At 53.6% G+C, this 25,177-nt stretch overlaps 1 protein-coding gene across 3 annotated transcripts in view; it reads left to right on the top strand.

Annotated features, from left to right (window-relative positions):
• MPRIP (myosin phosphatase Rho interacting protein) overlaps positions 1 to 25,177 on the top strand; it is a gene marked incomplete at its 5' end in the record, with an annotated part of 73,116 nt that overhangs the window by 21,882 nt on the left and 26,057 nt on the right. For 2 of the 3 annotated variants that reach the window (XM_080618412.1, XM_080618413.1), the window contains 6 exons: positions 8,740 to 8,891; positions 11,519 to 11,603; positions 15,699 to 15,909; positions 17,041 to 17,200; positions 23,008 to 23,149; positions 23,665 to 23,781. In XM_080618412.1, coding sequence (XP_080474538.1) covers positions 8,740 to 8,891; positions 11,519 to 11,603; positions 15,699 to 15,909; positions 17,041 to 17,200; positions 23,008 to 23,149; positions 23,665 to 23,781 — 867 coding nt within the window. Of the gene's footprint in view, positions 1 to 8,739; positions 8,892 to 11,518; positions 11,604 to 15,698; positions 15,910 to 17,040; positions 17,558 to 23,007; positions 23,150 to 23,664; positions 23,782 to 25,177 lie in introns of all 3 variants that reach the window. The other variant, XM_080618411.1, reaches the window with a different exon arrangement.

The raw sequence follows: 25,177 nt of genomic DNA, 5'->3' as shown, positions 1-25,177 counted from the left end.
GCCATGTGTGCCTGTTGGAACCATTTCTGCTTGGAACTGCCTTTCTTGGCCAAAAAACTTCCCATTTTATGCCATTCGGTGGAATGGCCGGCGGTCAAAGGTTGGAAAACGCTTTCCAGCCACTGCCTCGGCTTCTGGGAAGGTCTGGAAAGTCCGGGCTTGTCTGGAAACTGCTGAGAGCAACAGAGAGCAGAGCAGATACGGGGTTTTATATAGGGTTGAGGTGCAGGATGTGGCTGCTGCTTGGTTGGCCAACCCAACCCAACTCAACCTCTTCTTCTTGGGTTGGCCTCTAGCTGCAGCCCCCCAGGTGCCTTGGGAGCCCGGCTGCATGGTATTCCCAGCCCAGCAGGAAGCTCTGCAAAGCTCATAAGAGCAGTGCTGGGGAGTAATGACATTTCCAGACTCACTGGGCCGCATTCAAGAGCTTCCACTGAAGCATCTGCACTCGTGGGAGTTGCCCGAGCTTCCTGCGGATCTGGTGCTGCCCTTCCCTAGGGTTTTCCTCACCTCCTTGTCATTGAATGCTGGTGCATGAGGCTGCATTGATTGTCCTTAGGGGTGAAAGTGGGGGCTTGGGGAAACCCCACCATATGGGGTGTAGTGCATGGCTCCAGCATGAGATAACGCAGTGTGGGATGTAACTGATGTTGCTTTGCTGCATCCAGACCGGAGCCTGCTGCTTCCCCATAAAAGGATGCTGGGTGACCTGTGTCTGTGTGGTGGGGTGGGAAGAGCATTGACCACCCATAAATTGCCTTTACCCACCGTAAAGCAAGATCTGCTGGGCCCAAAATAAACCAAACTGGGGAGAAACGACATCTATGGCCCTGCAGTCCAGCATTGGGTCAGCATAGAGTTGGCTTGAGTGGGTCTAACCTTATGTCTTGTGAGTGTGCAGCTGAGAGGTGTCTGCTGACTTTATCCGTCATGAGGTGGTACTTTCCTTTTAGTTTTGTGTTTTAGTGGAAAAGAAGAAGGAAAATGCCTGGTTCCTACGGAATGGGAAGGTTTTTCTTCTACTGAGACACCAGGAAATGTGTTGCCATTTTATGTGCTCTTTTATCGTGGGAAGCACTTGGCGTTTTTCTCTTTGCTCTATGTGCAGTTTACTGCTTCCTTGAGCTGGTGTGATGCAGGGCCTTAAATTATCCAGAGCTCAAGGTGATGGCTGTCAGAAGTGGCTTTGCAGGGCTGTGGTGATGCTGATGGTGCGTGTTTGCTCTGATTCCTCTGCTCTGGTTTGCTTGCAGGAGAGGCTGTGGGATGGCTAGAGACCAGGAGACCTGTCCCTCCTTCCCCTCTAGGCTGGAGGGGAGATGGAGTCACTTAGGGAGGTACAGGGCTTTGGCTGATTTAATTTGCTGCTCTCCTTTGATGACTTTTACCTTGGCCATGCCCATCCTTGCTGGTTCAGAGGAGACAGAAGCAGCAGCTCATTCACAGCCCCTTCTCTCCTCTCTGATTTCTAGTCTGCATCTTCCCAAGTCTCCAAACAGCCTGATTTGATGCCCCATCCTTGGAAGCGTTCAAGGCCAGGTTGGATGGGGCTTGAAGCTGCCTGGTCTAGTGTAAGGTATCCCTGTGTATGGCAAGGGAACTGAGTGAGCTTTAAGCAGCCTCAGCACTGGTGTGACTGGTTTGCAGAGCCAGCCTGGGCTGTTGAGCAGAGCCTGCCCCAGTTTGGCCTCTGCTCTCCAGCACAACCAGTGCCCAGGTAGATGCTGAATCCAAGTCTAGGTGCGGTTGAACAGGGTTTGGATGACTGGCCAGCATGGGTGGAGATCATCCAGCCTAGATCCAAGCTTCCCACCTCCTGAGCTGTCTCCAAAGCTGGCGTCACCGTGTCTGTGACCATCTCTGTGTGCGGGTGACCTGGTGAGCCCTGCAATGGGGACGTGGTGTCTGATATTGTTTTGGTGGAGCCCTTTTGCTGCTGGGGAGGGACGTGTGAGCTGGCGTGCATGGAGGTGATGCTGTGTGCATGGAGGTGATGCTGTGTACCTGGCAGCATCGAGGTGCAGGGGACCACTTGGGACTTGTCTCCTACACCGAGGGGGTGGAGAACAAAGCTGACAAGGCCAATTTGGAACAGTGCAATTTAAAACTCAACTATCGAGATGCAAATGATGCCCTCCTTTCCTTCCCACCCCAAAGCGACTGCGTTTCCCTCTTCAGGCCATTCAACCCTGCACCAGGCTCTGGTCCATCACCGCCTGTACAGTTCCCAGGCCCACGGTCTCACCATGCTTTTGCCATCAGGCTGATTACCATGACAACTCATTGGAATGCTGCTTATTTGCTTCCTCTGTGGCTGGGTAATCGTTGTAGCTGTTGTGCCTGCGTGTAGGGAAGCGGGGAAGATGCCATGCTGGCAGCTGCGAGCAGATGGGGTCGGATCCGTTATCATCTATTCCTCCCACCCCATTCTAGGAGGGGAGGAGGACATTTTGCATTTGAAACGCATTTAAATCCCAGAGAGCAGGAGGGAAGAATAAGCCCTTGCATTTGTAGGGCTGCGGGATGGTGCCTTCAGCATGGCAGGGCTGGCAAGTGCCTGTGCACTTTGTTTGATCCCCAAAGAACCAGGATATAGGTTCAGCAGCTGCTCCACGCTCTTTGTGCAATGCTGGGCTTTCCTTTGGACTCCAAAGAGCTGGGAGCAGCCCCTTGGCTTGATCCCAGGGGGACCTGGCCCTTGTTCCCATCACAGTGCCGATGTTCTCTGCATCTTCTGTCCTTTTTCCCCTCCAGCTGGACATGGAGTGTGCATGTGCATGGATGCAAGTTTCCCTGTTGGGCTCCCTGGCTTTGGGGATGCTGCAGAGGACCCGGGGAGTCGGACCTCAGCACTGAGGGATGTTGCCACCCACTTGGTCACCCTCCTTGCCTGGCATGGGTGATTGTCAGGACAGGATCTGGCTGTTCCCATCGCGCAGGGACCCCTCGGATGCCGTTCAGCAGGAAAGAGGTTAACAGGAAGGAGGCAGGCTAAGCGCTGGCTGCCAGCTCCCGACCCCGCTTTGGGCTGGGAGCAGCTGGGAGCTGCAACACTGGTGCGAAAATCCCCATATAAGGCCAAGAGGAGCTGGCTCCAGCCTCTCCGGCACAGCTCCGACCGGGATCACGCTGCTCCAGCACCAGCTCCCCAGATGGGCGTCCATGGGGATGGATGCGGATGGGATGCATGGACCCAAACTTGCTGCCTGGGCACCCCCAGGGTGGATGCTGCTTATGCTTCATTGAGGTGGCACTGGGTGGGAGAGGAGCTCCAGGGTGCCTGTGGCCAGCCCGTGGCCTCACTCAGTGTTTAGACTTGCTGTCTGTGGACATAAACACCAACTCTGCTTAAAAGCGGCCCCTGGCTGAACTCTCCTGCCCAGCCCCTGCACTTCACCCCCTCCCCAAACTGCTCCCAAAGAGAAAATTCCTTCCCTGTGGTGAAAGTGGAGCTGATGTTGTTCTAGCTCCTGGTAAAGGTTCGGGAAGGCTCTACAGGGTTTGGCATACAGGGACAGGTGGGCGTGGGGCTAACGCATCCTCCAAGTCTACCTCCCTGAGCTGGTTTCTTGGGGTACCTCCATTCAGTTCCCTTCCCTATGGTAGAAACCTGTTTTTTTATTGCCTGCTGTGTGATGTATGGAAATGAGGGACTTTTATGGATAAACTCTTTTGACTTACAGCATCAGCCCCTTTGCCCAGGAGCTCATTGCCCACAGAGCATCCAGCGCTGTGCATCCTCTTGCCACAGCATCTGGGTCTCCCCAGTAATGTCCTGCTTGGGGTTTCTTCCTTTGGGCTTATAAAAGGTCCCCATTCTTTCTTTCCTTCCTTTCCACTGTATAAGGTGGGGACTGCTACAGTTCCTGGGCTCTGCATCCTAAGAGCATCATGTCTGGATGATGCTCTGGATGATGGGGTTGTGGATGTGAAGAGCATGGCATGGCCCAAGCAAGCCAGAGGTTTCTCAGTGGCTTCACTGAGCAGTAGCCATTAATAGAAGAAGGCTGTGGATGGGAAACGTGTGCTCAGGTGGCCAAGAAAGGCTGCATGCCTCCTGCTTGGATGGCACAGGGAGAGCAGAGAGCTGTGTGGGGATAGAGGAGCACAACCTTCTGCTCCCCTTCGATGGGTGGCTGCTCCAGTCCATCCTTTTGCAGAGCTCGTTTCCAAGAGCCTTTGTCTGATCTAATAAACCCAGGATGCTCAGCCTGTTAGATGATCTATAAGTGTAATAAAATCTGCCCACCGCAGAGCTCCGCTCGCGTTGTGGCCGTATCAGTAACCTCATTCCTGGTGGCAGGAAGCCTGAAAGGCTTATTAAAGCCCTGCTGCTGTGCCAGCCTGGCGCCTGGGTAGCGCTGGGCACACCATGGCTACTGCGTCGACACCAGCAGGCTTAGCATCCCAGCGTCTGGATGAGGGTGCTGGTGCATCCCTATCTGGGATTTAGGGATGCCATACATAGCTGATAAGGGAGCTCTCTGTGACTTTAAAGGAGTTGGTGCTTTCTTGCTGGTGGGAATGGTGGCTGTGGCTCTGCTGTGGTTTCCCTGTGCTGGGAGCAGCCTGTCCAAGCTGCGTTGCTACCCTTGCCCAAGGCATGGTTGTCTCCACATTGCTCTGATGCGATGGGGCAGTGTTTTGCTCCCTCTCATGCCACAGCAACGCTCCTGCTTGCATCCCACCTCAAGCACCACAGTCGATGACACTGGGGATGGATGAAGCTTTTAGCATCCAACCCTAACTGTTCTGTGGTCCTGTGTTCAGCAACTGGCTTTGCAGAGCACTGTGAGTGCTGCGAATGAGCAACGCGCTCTCGGCAGCCGCCTTCATGAATATTTTAGCTCAGAGAATTAACATTTGTCACGAAGCATTTGTGGAGGCAGCGTGGATGTGTCTCCCTCAAGCAGTGCTGGGAGCCAGGGCAGAGCCAGTCCAAGCCCTTCCCCTGCAGCATCGCAATGGAAGAGGACAGCAGAGCCATGATCTCCCGCCGGGACAGCCCCCGGTGCCAAGGCAACCATCCCGCCATGCGAGGTAGACAAATGGTGATGAGGTTTTTCTTTCCCTTCCCCTCCTGGTTCTTGGCAGGAAGTAAAATGTGCCTTTTGTTTGGTTGCCTCCTCCCCCTGCCCCATCGCCTTTCTTTAAAGGTTGTGTTCCAGATTTCATCAACCCACGTTGTGTAAGAGCCCTGGAGAGCGGCGTGGGCATTGGCTGTGTCCCACCAAGGCTATGGCAGGAGCTTGACCCTGGGGTTACCTGCTCAGAAAACATCTTGTGTGCAGTTGCTGAGCAAAGCTCTGTTGTGGTTTTGGATTGAGCTCCTACAATGTGTTAGAAACAATAGGGAGGGCACTTGGGGGAAAATCTGGACATTTCTGGACCGAAATAATCCTCTATTTCTACCTCAGCCCTTCAAAACTGTGTAGAAATGAGGGACTTTTGCAGATAAACCCTGTTGAATTACAGGATGCCAGGGTGTTCATCACCCACAGAGCATCCAGCACTGTGCATCCTCCTGCCACAGCATTTGTGTCTCCCCTGATAATGTCCTGCTTGGAATGTCTTCCTTTGGGCTTATAATAGGTCCTCATATTTTCCTTCCTTTCCACTGTATAAAGTGGGGGCTGCTGCAGTTGCTGGGCTCTGCATCCTAAGAGCATCTTGTCTGGAGGCTGCTGGGGTTGTGGATGGGGAGAGCATGGCGTGACTCACTTCCTGGGTGCCTGGTGAAGGGAGGGGAGGAGGAGGAGAGCGTACTATAGGCTTTGTGCAACGTGGAGAAGGACACTGCGAGCACGTGCGTGTGTAAATATGGATCTGTCATAGCAGCGGGAAACAACAACCCGATTGTTTCTTGGCTCTGGTTCCTGTGCTGATACTGGCAGCGTGGGGAGCTGTAGCTGCTCAGATGGTGCAAGTGCTGCCTTCCCCGTGCCTGCATGTGGCAGGGGCTGGGCTGGAGGCACCAAGGAGAGATGCTGCTTGTGATGGTGCCCGCAATGATGTCTTGTGCTGGTGCGCTCTGCTGGGCTTACAGGCACCAGATCCAGTTGTGGGGCAGCTGTGTGCTCCAGCCCATTGACTGCAGCAGTGGGAACAGCAGAAGAAGGGTCAGTGCCTGGGGATGGGGCTGTCCTCAAGGTGGGGATCAGCAGAAGCCAGAGCTGAGCCTGAGCATCTGCTCCTGCCTAACCCTGACACGAAGCCTCCCCATGGCCCTGGGGTCTGAGGCTGGGTTCAAGCTTGTATCAAAGCATCTGCTCTTCAAAAGGCTGGTTCAGGTCCCAGCCTTGTTGTTGTTTTGGTGTCTCTGCTGTATAAAACCTCCCTGCTTTTGCATTTATTTATTCCCTTCCAATTACTGGGGCCATGCAGTCCTCACCTGAACTGGGACCAGCCTGGGGACCAGCTCTGCTCATCCTTCCCTGGGCATCCCCAGCCCTGAGAAACCCCCCAGGGCAGAAATGAGTGCTCATAGGTGGGGAAGGAGTCTGTATGTCTTTGTGCCATGCTTCAGAGCCTCTCCCATCTCGCCTGTGCCCACACCATTACCACAGCTTCAGCATGCAAGGGCAGTCCCTGTTCTCTGGGAGAGCAGCCGTGTGCCATGGCCACCTCCCCCATTGGGATCCTGGGTGATTTCAGGATGCTCCCGGAGATCAGTGCTGCCCCAGCTCCATCCTTTTCCTTGGTGGAGGTTGTGTGTGCGTGCACATTTCCACCTGATGCCATTTGCATTTCGCTTTGCTTCAAAGTGCCTGCGCTGCTTCCAAGGAAGGAAGAGAATGGTGTAAAGGGATTTATATCCCAAGCGAGCCAGGCTGCTGGTCTGTCAGGTTTCATCTGCTACTGAGAGCTGTGGGGATGCTGCGGGGTGGTGGGTTCATCCCTGGTGCTGTCCCTGGCCACAGGCACGAGGAGGGTTAGGACCAGCTTTGCTTGCAGCCCCTTGGAGGTGCAGCAGTGGATGGGGATGGGTTGGGCTGTGCAAGATGCCAGCGTTCACCCTCACAAGGAGAGGCGTGTGGCAAAACCGCTTCATGGGCTGGTCCAGTGGTGATGGGGCCCCAAACCGGCTCCTCCGCTCCGGGCACGCTTGGGTTGGGTGTGAGCTCCGGCGAAGCCGCCCTGAACACTGCCATGGGGTTAAAGAAGAAGGAGAGCAGGGAGGTTTCTCCTCCTTTCCTGTACCAGCTCCCTGCGGGGCCTGCCTGGGAGTTGAGGGGTGAAAGAGGGACCAAGTAGAGAGATCCCCTTTTTCTCCTCTCCTGGTTGCGTTCCTTGGTGCTCTGGGTGGGGAAGGAGGTTGGACCCAGACCTTACAGTCCTGGAGGCCTTGGCTGTGCTGAGTGAGACAAAAAGGTTTCTAAGGCTCCGCTTGGAGCAGCAGAAAGTTTTTCCATTGGGTTTTTATAGCTTCCAGTTTTATTTTTGTTGTCTTAAGACAAAAAATCCTCTCAGGAGGCGACTCCCCGCAGCGCTGCCTGCGCCGTGCCAGGGTCTGGGCTTGGCTTTGCTCTCCTTCCTTTTCCTTCCATCCCCTGGGGTCTGTGGATGCTGATTTCCATGAAGGGGAGGGTTTGGTGTCACTGATGTACAACTGGTCCTGTTCTTTGTCTGTGCTGGGCATTGATGCTGCAGCACCCATGATAACTCCACGTGCACCCTGGGCTGTTGTAGGATGCTCCTGGGGCAGGGAAAGCCGTTTTCCTGGGGAATGGGGCTGTTTCCCACAGCCTGCAGATGCGTAAACCAGGGCCTTAGGGGGCTGATCTGTATTTCATGGGATCATAGGCTGGGGTCATCACATTCTCCCCAGCCACCTCTTCTTTGGTGCAGGCTGCTTTTGGAAGGGTTTTTTTGGCAGGGGAGCCATGGTTTCCATGGTAGACACCTTAACAGCATCTTTAAATCTATCCCCACCTTGGCCTGGCTATCTGGAGGGCACAAGGAGGCTTTGGTGGGGTAAGGAGATGGCTATGAGCTGATTTGGATGCTCATTTGGTGCTGTTGGCCACTCAGAGGGGTCCCTCTGTGTGGTCATTTATGCTCCAGGTGCAGGTTCACACCAGGATGCAGTGGGGAGCTCAGTGTCGCTGAGCCTGGTGACACAGAGCACTGTGCACCCAGAGTGGGTTCCGCGCTGTAATCGGATGAGCCAGCACCACTCCAGATGGACCTGTCACCTCTTGTCAATGCTGACACCTCTCTGGGCCCCTTCACATCCCAGGGGGGCCACAGCCAGTCCCACTGTGTGGTGTCTGCTTGGAGCAAGTGGGCTGGGGGGGTGACACTCTGTTATAAAGCCCATCAGACAAACTAGATCCCTTCCATGCTGTGGTCCCTCCATGTTTTCAATGGAGAAAAACCTGGCATGTGTGTCTGTCTGTAGTGCTGTCCTGCACTGAGGGCAAGGGAACACTGCTGCTTTGCCACCACTTGTCCCCAGCTGCCACCCCACCACCCTGAATGGTTCATAGCTGCGAACTCAAAGCCGACCGCTTGGTGCTTTGTCTTGCATCTTGCTGGTAGCAGTGGACTGGACTGGACTGGCAGTTGTGCCTGCTGGTCTGTGTGCCAGCACTGCACATGGTTGGGTGTGGATACTCATGGGCAAAGCATCTTGGTGTGTAAGATCCTGGTGTCCACCAGGAGAGGTTTTAGGGCTCAACTTTGCACTCATCTGCTCTTCCTTCCTTAACCATTGCTCCTTTCTCCTTCCCCTCGCAGCCAACAACCCTCCCGCAGGGCACCATCAACATGAACCAGTGCACAGATGTGGTGGACGGGGAGAGCCGGACAGGGCAGAAGTTCTCCTTGTGCATCCTGACGCCGGAGAAGGAGCACTTCATCCGGGCTGAGAACAAGGAGATCATCAGTGGGTGAGTGCTGGGCCAAGTCACCGCAGGGCTCTTCCCTTAGCCAGGAGGAAGAGGAGGGTGGGTAGGGCCTTGCTCCAGACTGGGTGCTGTGGCAGTGCATACACAGTAAGTCCTTCCTCCATACCTAGTGCATGTGCTTGGCCATGCCATGCTGGAGCCTGGGGCTTCCCAGCATGCTGGACATCTTTCAGAGCCAGCGCTCAAGGAAGCTCAGCCTCTGCTGGGAGCCTTGGCCAGGCCCCAGAGCCAAGATGCTCCTGAGTCACTCATTACTTATGAAGGCCACTGTTTCCAGGTCAGTTTGGTTGTCTGCCATTGGGCAATATCCTGCTTTCTGCTGCAGAGCAACATTCCCAGGGGCATTTACCTCTGGGAGCATGCTGAGATACACTGGAGCATCTGTGGGATGCTCAGAGAGTGCATCTGATGCCAAGGAGCTCCTGGGCTGGCCGTCAGTACCTTGAGCCTCAGCAGAAAGCAGCTATTTGCTGGCCAGGGGAAGAAGCTGGTCTGCAGGGTGAACACCAGAATGGGATTGGAGCCTGTGGGGATGGATGCAGCCCATTCCCCTGGTCCCAGTGGAGCATCTCACCTCTGAAGGTGATTAAAATATCATTGCTCATAGGAATGCCTGCCGCTGGGATGCAGTTGCTCAGCAACGCTGCTGATTAGGCCACTAAAATGAGCAGATTGTGGTAGATTTCCCAACTCCAGGTGTTAGATGGTGACCTAGAAACATCCTTATCCATCACTCATATGCTGGGTTGAAGGGTGCCGAGCTGCAGGAGAGCTGAGCTGCAAGCACATAGCGATGGGACTGCGAGGGTGCTGCTGCTCTTCTGTGAGCATTTCCTATGTGGAGTGTCTGGAGCTCAGTGCTCACTCCCAAAATCTGTTGACATTTGAAACCAGAGCAGAAGGTTGAAGGGATGAAGTGTGCCCTTTTTCCCACTTTTACAATCATGGAATGGTTTGGGTTGGAAGGGACTTTAAAACTCATCCAGTTCCAACCCCCTGCCACGGGCAGGGACACCTTCCACTAGAGCAGGTTGCTCCAAGCCATCCAGCCTGGCCTTGAACACTGCCAGGGATGGGGCATAACTTCCTGAGGTACAGCATCTTCTGCTTACCCAAGCCCTGGCAGCAGCAGTCAGTGCTTTCTGTTGAGATGATTTCTATTTCCAAGCATTTTCTTTGGTTGTTACTCCCCCCATTTTGGTAAATACTGGCTGAAATCAGCATTTTTCTGCCAAGAGCTTGGGATTTTGACCAGATTCATGTTTTCATGTGTTGAAACTTCCCTGCTCTACTGAGACATGTGGGCATGGCTGATTCCCCCTCTGTGCACTGCCTTGGTGTCCTCTGGCAGCATGACCACCCTCCTGTCCCCATTTACAGTGGTGGGATTGCAGCAGCTTCATAGCCAGGGGAATTGTGGCACAGGGGAGCCATCTCCTCTCCTCTAACCAAGGCAGATGCAATAGTTATACCCCAAACCACAGCCAGTCCCCTTGACAAGCTTTACTCTTGTCTTCTTTTCCCTTCACCCTGCTTCACAGCTCAGGCTATTGTTGCTGGTCCTGCTCTCCCTGCATGGGAGGGAGAGGCATTGCAGAGCAAGGTGGGGCTGATTTATTGTTCATTGGCCTTGCACTGGGTTTTGAAGGAGCTCATTTGCTCCTGACTGCAAGCATTAATCATCCCCAAAGAGTCCTGCTCTGACTGGGAGCCAGGCGGGTTCCATCTGCACTTGCAGCACGACAGGAAGATTCCCCCAGCCGGGGGAGAGTTTGGTTTATGTTTGTTCCGTGCTTCTGGCACTTATTGCTTAACCAAACCCCACTTGATGTGGTCATCCCAAAACGCTTTCCAGCAGTGCGTGAAGTGGGGGGAACAGGAGAGGGAAGCGGGGGCAGCTGAAGCAGGAACGTTTCCCAGTGGTCCCTGTGATGTTCAGAGATGCAGGGGCAGGTTGTCAGGCTGTGATAGGAGGGCACAGGAGGGTCCCCCAAACAGGCAGCTTGTGCAGGGCATGGGCTTCTCAATGCCAAGTTCGTGCTGCTCTTGGACGAAAGCGCTTTGTGTGCAGTGTGCAGGTGTTGGCATCGCTGAAGGGGGAAGGTGCTGCTGGAGGCTTTGTCCCTCTCAGGATCCTTGAATCCCTGCCCCATGTCAGCCTTGGCCATGGCCTCACTCTTGCAGTGAGTGCGGTTAGAGCCAAAGCACGCTGGGGTCATCCCTCCTCCCTTCCTCTCCTGCCTCATTGGCCCCCAGGAGTTGCTTGGGATGATTTCTGGCTGCTATTTACCACACTGACCAGGTGGAGAAGCAGAGCTCCTCTGTGTGCCCAGCTCCAGCTTGGGGTTGTGCTTATGGCCAAGTTACAAACCGCACAAGGCTGCGATTAGGGATGAAATGTGGATGCTCTGTTTCTGGGGCTTGCAGGGAGCCTGCCCTGGAGGCAGGATGAGGAAGCATCCCCTCAGCCAGTGCGATCAGAGCCCCCCTTGGTGGGCTTTGAGATCCACAGCCTGTGGGAAGCTGTGTTACAGGAGCGTGAGCATCACTCCCATCCCTGTGCGCTGCCCTTCAGCACACACCTCACCTTCTGCTTTCTCTGCCTGCAGGTGGCTGGAGATGCTCATAGTCTATCCGAGGACAAACAAGCAGAATCAGAAGAAGAAGAGGAAGGTAGAGCCCCCAACTCCCCAGGTAACCCCATGGGGGGACACACCAGTCCCTTGCCTCCCTCTCAGGACCATGGCATTACCCTGCTGCTGGGGAAGATGCTTCCAAACCCACTGGTCCGGCGGGCTGATGCTGCCTGTGCAAAGGGTGAAAGCCAGGGTGGTGTGGATTCATTCCTGGTCATCATTTCTCTGCTGTTTTCTGCCTGCTTCAGGGCCACATTTTGCCCCCTTGGGGGCTGTTTAGTGGCACCAGCCTCACACATGCTGTCCTGGGTGTCCCGCACAAATCCGTGTGGTCCCCATGGGGGACCAAGGAGAGGTGCTGCCCCTTCCCGGGCCATTTTGGCAGAAACAGGCTGAAATTCCATCAGGCTCCGGTTACCCCCTTTGCGATGACCCCGGAGATAATGGGAATGAAAGGAAAATACTAAAGGCCAGGGCCAGGCTGGGAGCTCCGGGGGCCGGAGCCGGGCTCTCCAGGGACTCAGCAGTGGCTTCGAGCTCAGTTTGACTATAAATGGTAAAGAGTGGGGCCTGGCCGTGACTCACTTGTTCCTGCTGGGCTCCCACGTGGCCCGGAATGGGGGAGAATCCCACAGATGGGGAACGTGACCCCGAGGCCACCCTGGTCCCTCGCCGGGGCTGAGAACAGCAGCGTCCCTGAGGCTGCCTGACCTCCGGGTGCGTGTCCCACCGCTGCAGGGGGCCAGCTGGGAGGGCCCCTGCGGCCGAGCTATGGGGCTGGAAACAGCATCCCTCAGCCCCCCAGTCTTAAGGTGCCCTTCAGTGAAGACCTCAGGGTGATCCTGGTGCAAAATGGGCCATGGTGGGTTTGATACGGTGTTTGTTTGAGTCAAGTTTCCATCACTCCGGTGGGTAAAGAGGTTTTGGGCAATGGGAAAAGAAAATAGGGGGGAGATGATGTTATGTTGCACATCAAGCTAGAATTTTCCTCCTGAGATCGTCACAGGCTCTGGTGATGCTGCAGGGAAGGTGCCTGCTCTCTCCATGGCTAAGAGCTAATGTGTTATGAGTTGCCCATCCTCAAGCCCCATGGAGGGGGCTGCCACATTCAGGGCACCCCAGCAAGCTGATGGAGCAGGGCAGGGATGCTCACCCCATCCTTGGCACAACACTAAACACAGGCTGGGTTCAGGAGGGGGACGGGGTGGAAAGGAGAAGAGGCGCGGAGCCAGAAAAACATCATTCTGGGTTACGTTTCATCACCATGGAAACTTCTTGGAAACTGTACAGGATCCGAGCTCCTGAGCACCAAATAAGGGAAGCGGCTGTGGGAAGGATGCTGGCTCCCTGTGGGCAGACGGGCTTCCCAGGTGCTTGCGGATGGGGTGAGCATGGAGCTTGGTGGCACTTGCCACCTCCTTGGCTTGGGGTGAGCCACTCCAAGCCCCATCCCACTTGTTACACTCCTTCCACTCTCTCCATCCCGTTGGCACTGGAAAAAGACTCAAATTCACTTGCAAAAGCAACCTCTATGTGGGACCTGCCGCCAGATGGGTGCTGTGTTGTGTTGGGTACTCCAGAGCAACCTGCAAAGCATCTTTTCTGCTGTGTCCTGACCCGTGCCGATGCAGGCAGCTGGTCCAGGGAAGGAGAGAGGATGCTGGGGAGAAAAGCAGCACCAAATCCCCCTCTGTGAAATGGCTTCTCCTGGAGCTGGCTGCTGTTCAGCTCCTTCCCTGTGTGTTGGCGGAGAAAGCCTGATTTCTTTCTAAGACAGCAGCACACTAATCCAGCAGCAGATCCTGTCTGAGAGCTGCTCAGGGAGGGACGGACACCTTTAGGAGTTGAAAACAGCATTAAAACCATGGATATTGGTGCTTTTTCTCACTCCCATGTAGCTTTTCCTTGTCTTGAGCTTGGCTGCACCCTGGCACTCCTGCAGCATCAGGGCTACTTCCAGCTCCCCCCGTCACTTTGCATCTTCCCCCTGTAACATCAGTGAGGTGGGAGCAATGCAGGTGAAGCTGGGAATATCACTCCAGCCACAGGGCAGGGATTGTTTGGTGCAATCCTGGAGGCATTTTCACCTTTACTTTGCAAGCAAGGTTGCAGTTTTAGGGCAAAAAGGGCAGGTTTCTGTTGCAACTTTTGGTTTGCTCCAGTGCAGGCAGCAGGAGAGGCTGGGCTGCCTTTGCCTGCAGGATTTGGGGCTGAAATGTGGGATTTGAGGTGCTGCTTTCTGCTTACACAGGGGTGCGGCAGGCTCAGGTAAGCAGAACGTGCCCAGACACACTTCATGCAGCTGGAGGCCTGTTTTAGGCCTGTTTGGCTGATTTTGGTTACTGCTCCTCTTTGGAGCTCTTCGTACACAGAGTTAATTTCTTTGCTTGCTTATAGAGTGCTTTTTGGCCCTCATTTCTCTCTCTAATTCAATACATAGCTACAAATAATTATACGGGGGTGTGTGGAAGGGACATACAGGAATATCTGTGCTGAGCTGGTGATGAGCTTTGGGCTTTTGGATCAATGAGTGAGAGCATGGTTGAGGGTGAAGGGGACCTTGGAGCCTGTTCTCAAGGAGGGTTCCCTGGAGCAGGATGCCCACGAGCCGTTTACCTCCAACACTGCATTCCTTCAGAGTGACATTTCCAAGGGGATTTTGCTTAAATTGAGGTTGTTTGCTGCTTGTTGTGGCTGTGAACGAAGCCAGGACCCGTTCCCTGGGAGATCCCCAAATGCTGATGTGGAGAGGATGGCTCTTCGCAAGCCCTGTCCCCAGCCCTTGTTTGCTGGCTCAGGCACTCCTGGATTCCCCCTGCTCTCTGGGAAGGGAACGAGCAGCTGGGAAACTTCCCACAATCCAGAGTCTTTGAAGAGGGAGGTTAATTGCCATTGATTTATTGGTGGCTTTAAGGAAAATAATCTGCTAATGCAGGAGCTTAATACAACAACAGCAAAACATCTGCTAAAGAGCAAAGCCAACCCCTCTTGTGAAAGATGCTGCCTCTTCTGGGGCACGCACCCCACCTGGGCTGCCCAGGCAGTGGCCACCAAGCTGCCATCATCATCTGATGGACTCCAGAGCCCCTTGAGAAGCAGTTAAGATGATGGGTATTGTTTTAAAGCATAAAGCTCAATGTGATGTTGTATTTCCTTTGTCAAACAAGCAGCCTGTTAACGAAGCACCCAGGAGGGGAACAGCACTGGTTGGGTTTAACTCTTTATCAGTGGCCTGTAGCAAACCAGCTGTGACAGACAAACAACACAGCTGCTGGAGGCAGGGAATTCATTTTCTCCTCCATCCTGTATCCTTTAGCTTGAATTCCTTTTGGGGTTTTTGGTGATGTTAGTTATAACACTGAGCAAATTCAGTCCTGGCAAATGGGTCCCAGGAGACAAGCCTTGTGTTGGTCTGTGTTTGCGAAAGGCTGGGAAACAGCTTGCAGGAGGACCAGGGATGTGCAGAGGGTAATGAGGAGTTGCTGTGTTCACTTGCATCAATGGCAGAGGGTGCAGTGTCACCCCAAACTGGGGTTTGGCAGAGGTGAGGGGAGCATTTCCAGGTTCCCCATGAGTCAGGACCTGACAGACTGGTTTCTCTGTGGGTCTGTGGTGCTGCACATGAATATGGGTGCAGAGCCCCATGCTTGCACCAGGCAGCTTTTGGGAAGAGCTGGAGTGTAAGTGGAATGGTGAAGGACCTTGCATGCTGTGTGAGCATGAGATGAGCTTTTCCCAAGGAGTTACGTGTTGGTAGCCAGAGCATCCTGTGTGCCATGCTGGGAGGAGCAGTTCCTGTCCCAAACAAAGCCAGGTGCTGCTGCAGCATTGGCTGAAGCAGTTGTTGGCTTGGCTTTGCTCTGGATCTGTTTCCAGCTGGATGCATGGGGAGGTGCGGATGGTTTTGGGAGCCCTCCCCGGCAAGGAATGTTTCCTCTCTCATTGTCTCAAAGTGATGGTCACTCTGTCCTGACCTGTCCCCCACCGGGCACGGTTTCCATCTGCAAGCTTTTCCCCTTGGGAATGTGGTGGTGGCACATGGCTGAGCAGCATGGGCAGCACCCAAGCCATGTGGGACCCATACCTCCAGGGACAGTCCCATGTGGAGCTGGGGCAACCCCTCTAACCCTGCTATGTCCCTTGTTCTCCTTAGGAGCCCGGTCCTGCTAAGATGGCCGTGACCAGCAGCAACATCCCCAGTGCCGAGAAGGTCCCTGCCACCAAATCCACGCTTTGGCAGGAAGAAATGAGGGGCAAAGACCAAGCAGACGGAGGCAGCGGCATCAGCCAAGCGCAGAGCCCGGTGCAAGGCCAGGCTGGAGCTGCCAGCTCCCTGAAGGATTCTGTGCTGGACAGCAAGGAAGGTGAGGGATGGGGATGGTGTGATGCTGCTGTGACCTGGTTTGAGCAGCTGAGCTGGCTGAAAACCACCATAGAAAGAGAAGTTTCCTGTGGGTTTGGGTCCTGGAGCATCCCAGCAAGGAGAAGGAGGCAGACCTCAACCCTGCTGTGTAGGGACCGGACCAAGGCATTATGGGCTGGAGTCCAGGAGGGAAAAAGTAGGCATCACATGCTGGAAAACCACAGTGTGGAGCCCAGTCCTGCCCCAGCAGGGAGATGGGGCTGCCTGCCCTCAAAGGTGATGTTACCCTCAGGCTGGGGGCAAAATGAAGGGGAAAATGCCTTTTCTAGCCCCTCCACATCCCAGCCTGGGCCCGGCTGCTGGGGCTGCCAAACTCTATGTGCCGCTTCCTCCTCCAGGGCCCTGTTTGCATTTGGTCTCCCAAATGAGTCCCTGGAAGGCACCAAGGCCTTCATATTGTTCTCCCTGGAACAGTAGCATCTGGGGACTCTTTATGCTGGGACTGGGGACAGGTCCCATGGGCTGGGAATGTTTCATTTATCTGTCTGCTTGGATGGGGGATGCTTCCCACCTGCTCCTGGCTGCCAAGATTGAGGTGTCCCCGTTGCCTTGTGCCCATGGAGCTGTGGTTGATGCCAGCCTGGGAAGGACAGGGATGGAAATGAGTTTAGATTAGATATTGGGAAGAAATTCTTTACTATGAGTGTGGTGAGACACTGGAACAGCTTGCCCAAAGAAGTTGGGCCCCACACCTGGAAGTGTTTTAGGCCAGGTTGGATGGAGCTTTGAGCAACTTGCTCTAGTGGAAGGGGTCCCTGCCCGTGGAAGGGGGTTGGAACTGGATGAGCTTTAAGGTCCTTTCCAACCAAACCATCTGTGATTCATCTGTGCAAGCCTGACCCAAGGGTTAGACCTGCATCCCCGGTTCCTTGCAGACCATCCCACCACCATCATGGGCATGAAGGGTGGTGAGGGTGGAAAAGCCAAGAGTGCAAGAGGTGGCACAGCGTGGGGCTGGGGCTCTCATTTCCTGTCCCTGTCCTAGGTGGAATGAGGGTGATTTTAAAAGCCGAATCCAACTTGGAACCAAGTTGGACTTGAAACCAAGCTCGATGCCTTCTGTGTCCCTTAGACGAGAGCTCCATGAACGGAGACCGGATAGACTGCGGGCGGAAAACTCGTGTCGAGAGCGGATACTTTTCCTTGGAGAAGACCAAGCAAGACTCGAAGCTGGAAGAGCAGCAGTTGCCGCCCCCACCGAGCCCCCCCAGCCCCAGCACCCCGAACAACAGGTACAGTTATCCCAAATCGCCCTCACAGGAGCATGCCCAGCCCTTTCCTTCCCCAGGTACCCGAGCAGGCGACCGAATGAGTCACAGCTTCTCTCTGAACTCCTTGGATTCGAAGAGCACTTGCCCCACGCACAAGGACTCCAGCAGCAGAGATGTAGGAAGGGGAGCTGAAAAATCGGGGCGTCCCCTTTCTTTTAAAGCCAGCCGGCAGTACACCACCCTGGCCGACGTTCCCAAGGCCATTAGGATCAGTAATCGGGAGGCCTTCCAGGTGGAGAGGAAGAGGCTAGAGCGGAGAACCCGGGCCCGTAGCCCTGGGAGAGAAGAAGTGGCCCGGCTCTTTGGCAATGAGAGAAGGTAAGGGATGAGTGGCTAATCTCCTCCTTGCATGCTTGCAACAGCAGCAAGGCTGCATCCCTGCTGCAGCCCTGGATGGGATCCCTTTGCATTCAGTGCTTCAGGGTTTAAGGATGCTCATCCACACTGACTAGGCGGTGGGATGTCCTTAGTAGTGCCAACAGGCAGGTATCACCCTGCCTGTCTGCTCTGGGGGTGCTTGGCTGAGGTGGGTGATGCTCAGCGGCTGTATTTGCAAGCAAGCCCACCCTTCCTTGTCCCCTCCCCAGCACGGCACACACTGGCAGCTGGCACCATTAACTAGGTTAGCTCTCTAAATGGTGTTAGTGCCAGGTGCCTTATGCAACTGCCTAATGAGCTGAGAGAGGTTGCAGAATGTCAGGGCATTAATCTGGGAGAGGAGAGGCGGGTGCAGTGCCAAAGTAGGGCTGAAGAACAGCTTAGTGTGGAGGAGGACAGGGAAGGAGAGCATCCACGCACACGCCTGCTCCACGCTCCGGCATGTTCCATGCTCTCCGGGTGAGGGACAGGCTCATTTTGCCCTGGGAGAGATGGATTTGTGCAGGGAGGGCAGCAGAGCAAACCAGGAGACAGGCCCCGGGCGAGAGGGCCGCCTGCCAGTCTGATTCCTTTGCCCTGGTTTTCCTCCGGGCATGTTCTCTCTTGCACGGTTTCAGCAGGCTCTTCTCCTCTGTTTCTTCCCAGCCCCTAAAGGATTGTTTTCCAGCCTGGCTTCTGAGAGCTGGAAGTGGGTCTGGGAAGTATGGCACAACTTTGTGCCAGTCGGCAGGAGGATCCCAAACCCAGCCTAGCCCTGGCAGTGTGCACAGCGAGTGCTGGATGGGGAATAAAGGAGAAGAACGCAGGTTTGGCTTTCTCTGCCTCGGGAATTAGGCTTTCCCCAGGATGGAGAAGGATGCCACACGAGTCCCTTGGCCACTTTGGCAGGGGGCGGGGCTGAGAGAAGGCTGGTGACTGCTGGTTTGCTGGCTGTGCAGTGTGTTGCCTCAGGTGTGGGTGCGAGCGTGGGTTTGCTTGTGCAGGACGCCCTGGCCAGTGCCTGTCCCAGTGTGAGAGGACAGTGTGTTCCTGCAGTGCTGACAGTTCCTTGCTCCAGCCCTGGGGTGTGCTGCAGCCCTGGGATCCAGCATGGAGCTGGGATGTACCAGCCAAGGGCAGGGAGGAACAGATTTACAGGCAGATAATGGGCCTAGGAGAGGATGCTGCTGGCATAGACTGTCCTTTTTTAATGTGAGCCCCATTCAGTGCCTCCTGGCCGGTGCCTTTTCCCAAGGAAAGTGTGTTTTCCCAGCTCCTCTGGAGCTGTTAACAGCTTTTTAGTGTTTTATCAGTAGGCCCTTTTATCAGAGCAGGATGGGTTTGGGGAGAGGAGCAGGCACTGTACCAGGTCTTCAGGTCTTGCTGCCCATGGGGCTGAGCCTTGACCAGTGTTTGGGAGGAGAATGATGGCAGAGAGCAGGTCCAGCATTGCACGAGAATGAACATTCACCAGCACCCTGCCCAGCTTGGCTTGGATGCTGCTTGAATTTGAGTTGACTGAGTCCACATATTCCTCTCATTTTATTCCTCCAAGCTCAGGCTGTGCTCTTTGAGGTTGAGCAAATACAATAACTCGCTTCCATGCTGTTGGGGTCAGCTTTTCCCTTGGAGTTTAACACCATTTCTCATAATCCTTCTCAGTAACCCACTAACACATCCAGGAACACTCGCCTGAAGTCACTTGCCCTTATGGCAACCCCATAGGTGCCAGCCAGGCATGGTTCAGATCTGCCTTTCATCCCTCAGTGCAGCCAAATGGACTTGCTTTGATTTTGGTGGCGTTTTTGGTTCTCCCACCCCTTTTTCCTTTGTTTACCTGCCATAAACCAGTGCGAGTGTCAGAGCTACGGATGGGAAAGGATTATTTTAGGTCCCCTGTGGCACACCTGCAGGCTTAGCTCCAGATAAAGCCGTTTCCAAGGCTTATTGTCCCGTTCCCTTACAGTAAGAGATATGACGTGACTTAAATCCAGGATGGGGATGGAAGTTTTCCATGTTGACCATTTATACCTGAGGCTGCCTCCACGCCCCGTCTGAGCTCGCAGCCACTCAGAGCCAGGAATCTGGAAGCAGGAGATCATCCCCAGGATTTTGGCACAGCGGCAGAGTACGAGTTCCCTCTGCTGGCATGTGGCAGGACGGGGCTGCCCTGCCTCCAGATTCCCATCTCAGACCCATCCCTAGGGAGAAAGAGCAGGGGCAGCTCTTGGGAAACCCCATGGATGAATCTTGAAGCCTGTTTGGCACAGGGAGCTTCAGGGATGTCCCCAGCCATTGGTCCCTGTGTCCCAGTGGGACTTTGCAGCTCAGGAGGGTGGGAAGGAGACCACCATCGGATGGGGAGTCCTTGGGGTGCAAAGACCTGGAGCCCTTTCTTCATGCAGCCTCCTGGGAAGCATTGGGATTTCTGGTGGGCAAACTTGGCTTTTCTTGCACACTTTCAGGGATGCAGCCTCTAAACCTGTGGGTTTTCCTGGTTGACCCCTTGTTCTGCTCATGCTGGCAAGAGTCCACTGTGGCATCTGCTGGATCTGCTGTAGGGAGCATGGTCGGGGGGCTGAGGGTCTATTCCTAGCCTTGATAAATAGCTGCCTGAAATTGCTTAAAAGACTTTTCCTTTCTCAAATCCCTTCTCTGGAGCTTCTGGATATGGCAGGCTCTGCTCTGAATGCTGCTTTTACCCACAGAGGAGCACCTGCTTTCCCAAGTATATATATATTTTTTCCTTGTAAAACTATCTTCTTCATTTTTGTGGACCTTTTGGGAAAATTCCTCTTCCTTTCCCTGACACTCACTGTCTTTCTTGCTGCTCAATAATGAATGAATCCAATAAAAACCAGCCCTTTCTTCCAGTCAAAGCAAATCACTTTAACGATAGCTCGTGCTGGTCTTTATAGCTTTCCTTCCCACCACACACCCCCCTCCACCTCACAGCCCAGATCTGCAGCTCAGGTTTAATGGCCTGGAAAAGATCAACAGCCTTGCATGGCCGAGGAACAACTTGGGATGAGCTTTGTAGTTGAGAAAGCACTGAATGGCACCGCAGCTTGTCATACGCTTCTTGGTACCTGCCCGCAGCCTTGTTTTGGCAACACAGAGCTGCTGTTGAGAGGGAGCAGCTCTCCCCTTGTGATGGGGAGGAGAGGACAGCCCTTCCCCTCCCCATTCCTTCAGGATCTCTAGCAGTAACCTCTCTGAAATGAGCTAATGGGAAATAAAGACGATTCTTTCCTGTAATCCACATGATATTAACTCTTGGGCCTGTGATTTGGTTGCAGTGATTTATTTTTTCCTCCTCCCTTTTTTTAATGACGAATTACTGGAATGGTTTTGATTTTGTTTTATATGTAGATGCAGAGATATAATTTCCTCTTCTGTTCATTCATTTTCCAGCCTTATTTTCTTCCAGGTCTTGTTGCTCTCCACCTTCTCCTGCTGTGTTGCTGTGTGACGTGTCCACCTTTACTTCGCCTGCTTCGCTACCATCTCATCTCAATCTCAAGCCGTAGAACAACCTGGTGGTGCAGCCCCTTTCATGAGAAATCAACCTGCTTTTGATTTTGTTTTATGGTTTTATTTGGTTGTTTTGGTTTGGTTTTATTTTCCTCCTGATTTTGGTTTTCTTCAGGCCTTCACCTAAATAGGGCACAGACAATGTTAATTCATGGAGCTCTTACTCCCTCCTAAACTGAAACTCAGAGAAGGCTGGGCCAGTGTGAAAAAGGTTCAACTACTGTGTTTCCAAAGCACTTCCCCATTTGTTGGTGAATGGAGGATGTGGATTTACACCTCATAGACTGGCTTATGTGAATGGACATCTCATGAGCAGAGCATCCCAGGGGGATTGGGAGCTCTGTGCAAGCCTGGGATCTGCCCGCTCGCAGTCTGCAAACTGGGAGGCAGCAGGAGCTGAAAAGATGTCCCATATAAACGTTACAGAGGTGTTTGGATTTACAAAGCAAAGTCTCCCATAACCGATTTTGTCCCTTCCTCTTTGGCTGTGGGCTTCAGCACCCAGTCCTGGCAGCCTGGCTCTGAGAGCAGTGGGGGGCCCCAGGCCCCTGGAGGATGTGATGTGCTCAGACTGTTGGTTTCATTGATGGAACTTGGTGCAAATATTGGTTAAAACCTGAATGTTTCATGAGTTTTGGGCCCTTAATCTGCTGTTCTTTCTCTGGGAAGTGTGAAAAATGTTATTTTTGACAACCTGTTTCCCCTCATGTGGTTGCCATTGTGGTTTTCATGCGCATTAGAGGTTCACACAGAGCGAGCAGCCCTGATTTGAGATGCGGCACGAGTGGGTCCAGGTTATGTGTCTGGAACCCACCTGGACTAAGCTTTTGGGGAGGTTCAAAACTGAGCTTTAAACCCCACAGCTTGGAGCTCAGTTGGCATGTGTGGTGGTGGTGGGTTATTGCTTCATGTTCCCATGTTGTGATCAAAGACTTGAGGTTGATACAGAGACCTGGGCACGCAAACTTAGACACCAGCAGGTCGTTTGAAAACTCCAGTATTTCCTGTGGGTCAGTGAGCAGCTTTTCATGCTGAAATGGTGCTTTAATTCCACCTGCAAGGCTCTTTCTATGAGCGTCCGATTTAGGTTTGGTCTGGGGTTGGCTCCTGCTCTGTCCACATTTCTTCATAGCTCTCCTCCATCCTCGGAGACATAAGTGCCACAGTGCAGTGGGTCACCAAGGTGGTATCTGAGAGCCCAAGCTGTGCTCCTTGCTGTCCATACTGGATTTGCATACCAGTTTGAGAGGAGGGTTGAGCCCCATGGTTTTACAGGGGATGCCCTACTGTGCCTGCACAGGGTGCTCCTCATCTCATGCCTCTTCAGCTGGTACAACCTGCAAGGCAGACCTGTTGTCTGGAGGCACCTATGGACACCCCTCTCTCAGTGCAGCCCTTTGGGTGTTACCTGTGTGGGGCTGTTTTTACAGGCTATCTATTGCAGTGAACACACAGGGTGACCCATAGCCACCCGTTGCCTCTGCACCCAGCTGAGTCTGATGTGTCTCTGCTCTGTGGCCTGGGGGAGGCTGTTGATAGCTGCAGGACTGGAGAGCAAAGACAAAGCTTGAGCCAAAGCTCAATCCCGGCCTCTCAAAGGGCTGTAAAATGTACACGTAAAAAGCTCTTGCTGGTTTTGCAAGGGGTTTCTAGGGATTGAAGAGGATACGAGGGAGGTTTTGTCCCCACCTTCAGTGATGCATTGTCAGATTGGGGTGTTTTACCCTGGATTTGTGCACACTGGGGCATGCAGAGAAATGGGGACCAAAAGCCCGGTGTCCATGAGCACCGGATCAAGCGATTGCGGGGTTGTACAGCTCAGCTCAGTTCTGGGATTTAAACCGGCTCTGCTTTCCCTTTTCCTGTCTGTTTTCCAGGAGATCCCAGGTAATTGAAAAGTTTGAGGCATTAGATATTGAGAACGCAGAGCACATGGAAACGAACGTGTCGGCCGGCGCTGCCCTTTCCAGTGAGACGCGGCAGGGCAGGAGCGAGAAGAGGGTTTTCCCACGGAAACGGGTAAGCTGCTCATCCCAAGTCTTGTGGGGTTTGGGAGATGGGATCTGGCAGGTTTAGCTATAGGTTTAGCTATATATGGTTTGTCCCTGGGTGGAGCAGGGGGTCGGGATCACAGGCAGGCTCATAACAGGAGTCGGACCACTCTGTGTGCTCAGTCTATGCAGGTTTGCTGCTTGCTGCCCTGCTCTCATGGCCCAGCTGCAGAGTGGAAAATCAGGCTGTCTTTTCTCCTTCCTCCAAAATAGAAACAGAGAAACTTCAAATCTGCCACGGCAGGACCCAGCAGGATGGGGTGAGGTAACAAAAGAAATGGGGAGTTTTGAGAGTCCCAGATCCACTTAGATGTATTGGGAACAAATTAATGCCTGAGAGGACAAAAATGTGTCGCCAGTGCAGTGACACTTGTTCTGAGCCTGAGATGCCCCTTAAATAACAGGGATTTTTATGCCATGAGCCAAGAGAGCAGGACTCTGTCCTAGTTCCTGCACTGATCTGGGCTAACGCTGTTCACACAGGACTTCACTTGTGAAGCTGCAGCTGTGGGCTCCATCCTGGACGTGTCTGCGTCTCCTCTGTCCCCGCACCGTCGGGCAAAGTCACTGGACAGAAGGTCCACGGAGTCCTCTATGACGGTGAGACACCAGGGCCGTGTCCTCTGCCTTGGGGGAGGATGCAAGAGGCCCTTCCCAGGCAGGTCCAGTGAAAACTGGGCTGTCTGCTGCTTTCCTCATAACCAGGATGTAGGGTATAGGATACATGCAGATTTGGAGCAGGTTTCAGTGAGAGTCATAGGGGCTCAGCTCGAGAGAGCTGCACTTCTTACCTGTTTCCATCTACTGTTTAAAACAGCCTTGCAAGGAGTCCTTTTCCTTCACATACAGCAGCAGCTTGGAAATCAGCCATTTTGGTTGTTATTTTTCCCTGGATACCCCATTTCCTCAGTGCTTTGCTCGATGTGTTGGACACTGATGCTGTAGGTCACCCCTGAGGTGCTGGGCTGGCCAGCCAGAGCCCCTCTTTGCCCTGTGCTGTCTCTGGGTCATGACTGATGCGTCTTCAGACAGAGCTAACACATGGCCCAGTTTTCTGATGCCACTGCCTTGATGTTTGTGCAGTTGCAGGTGAGTGTGAGCGGGATGAAGGCTGTGAGGAAGGGCCAAATGTCCCTCCTGAGCTTTCCTCCCTTTGCATATTTCAGATGCTCACCAGACCTGAAAGCAAACAGTACAGAGCAAACAGAATGCTTTCTTCTCACTCACCACCCTTCTGTCAGAACAGAATAAATACACTTGCTAATCTCTCACAAAGATTACAGAGCCACTGTAAATACAGGCTGCATTTTTTGTGGATGGGCAACTTCCATTCAAGGACTTGCAGAAAAATGCAGTGGCTGAGTCCTCCTGTAGACTTGTACAGCCATAAGAGTGATTGTAACTTCTTGATGGTAAGAGAAAGGTGCAAGAAGTGCGCATGAAGTGGCAATGCACAGCACCCAGTGAAGGCAAAGAAGTCAGTGGGAAGAAAACCTTTTCCTTGCATTAAATACGCCTTTATTGTGCCACTCCTGCTATCAAAGTAGCAACATAAAAACCTGCACGCCTGCTTGCCTTGCAACCATGATTGCAAGACTCTCCCTTACCCATGGAGTTCACTGTGTCAGATCAGGTTATCCATCAGGATAAAAGCCAAGGGAGAGTTCATCCCTTGTTAGGCTCTGTGAGTTCAGCAGAGTTGTGGCTTTGCTGCATTGGGTATCTCTTCCATCAAGTGCTTCATCCGAGTTCGGTTTCTAAAGCCTACACCCTTCAGTGGCAGCCGATCCCAGACATTTCATGCTGGAGAAGCTTTGGAGCTTCAGGCACTCGGAGGAAAGCAAAGGGATTTCCATGTGGAGCAGGGTCTGCAGGAGAAACCTTCTGTTCCTGGTGTTTCTGTAGCATCTCCCTGCAGCCCGCTCTGAAACATGCAGATACTGCTTAGCAGCATCGTTCCTCTCTGGCTGCTTCTACAGCTTTGCTTAAATCTTAG

This window comes from Psittacula echo (assembly GCF_963264785.1).
Source record: "Psittacula echo genome assembly, chromosome: 5".
Taxonomy (NCBI): Eukaryota; Metazoa; Chordata; class Aves; order Psittaciformes; family Psittacidae; genus Psittacula; species Psittacula echo.
This window is presented reverse-complemented; position numbering and strand designations above follow the sequence as displayed.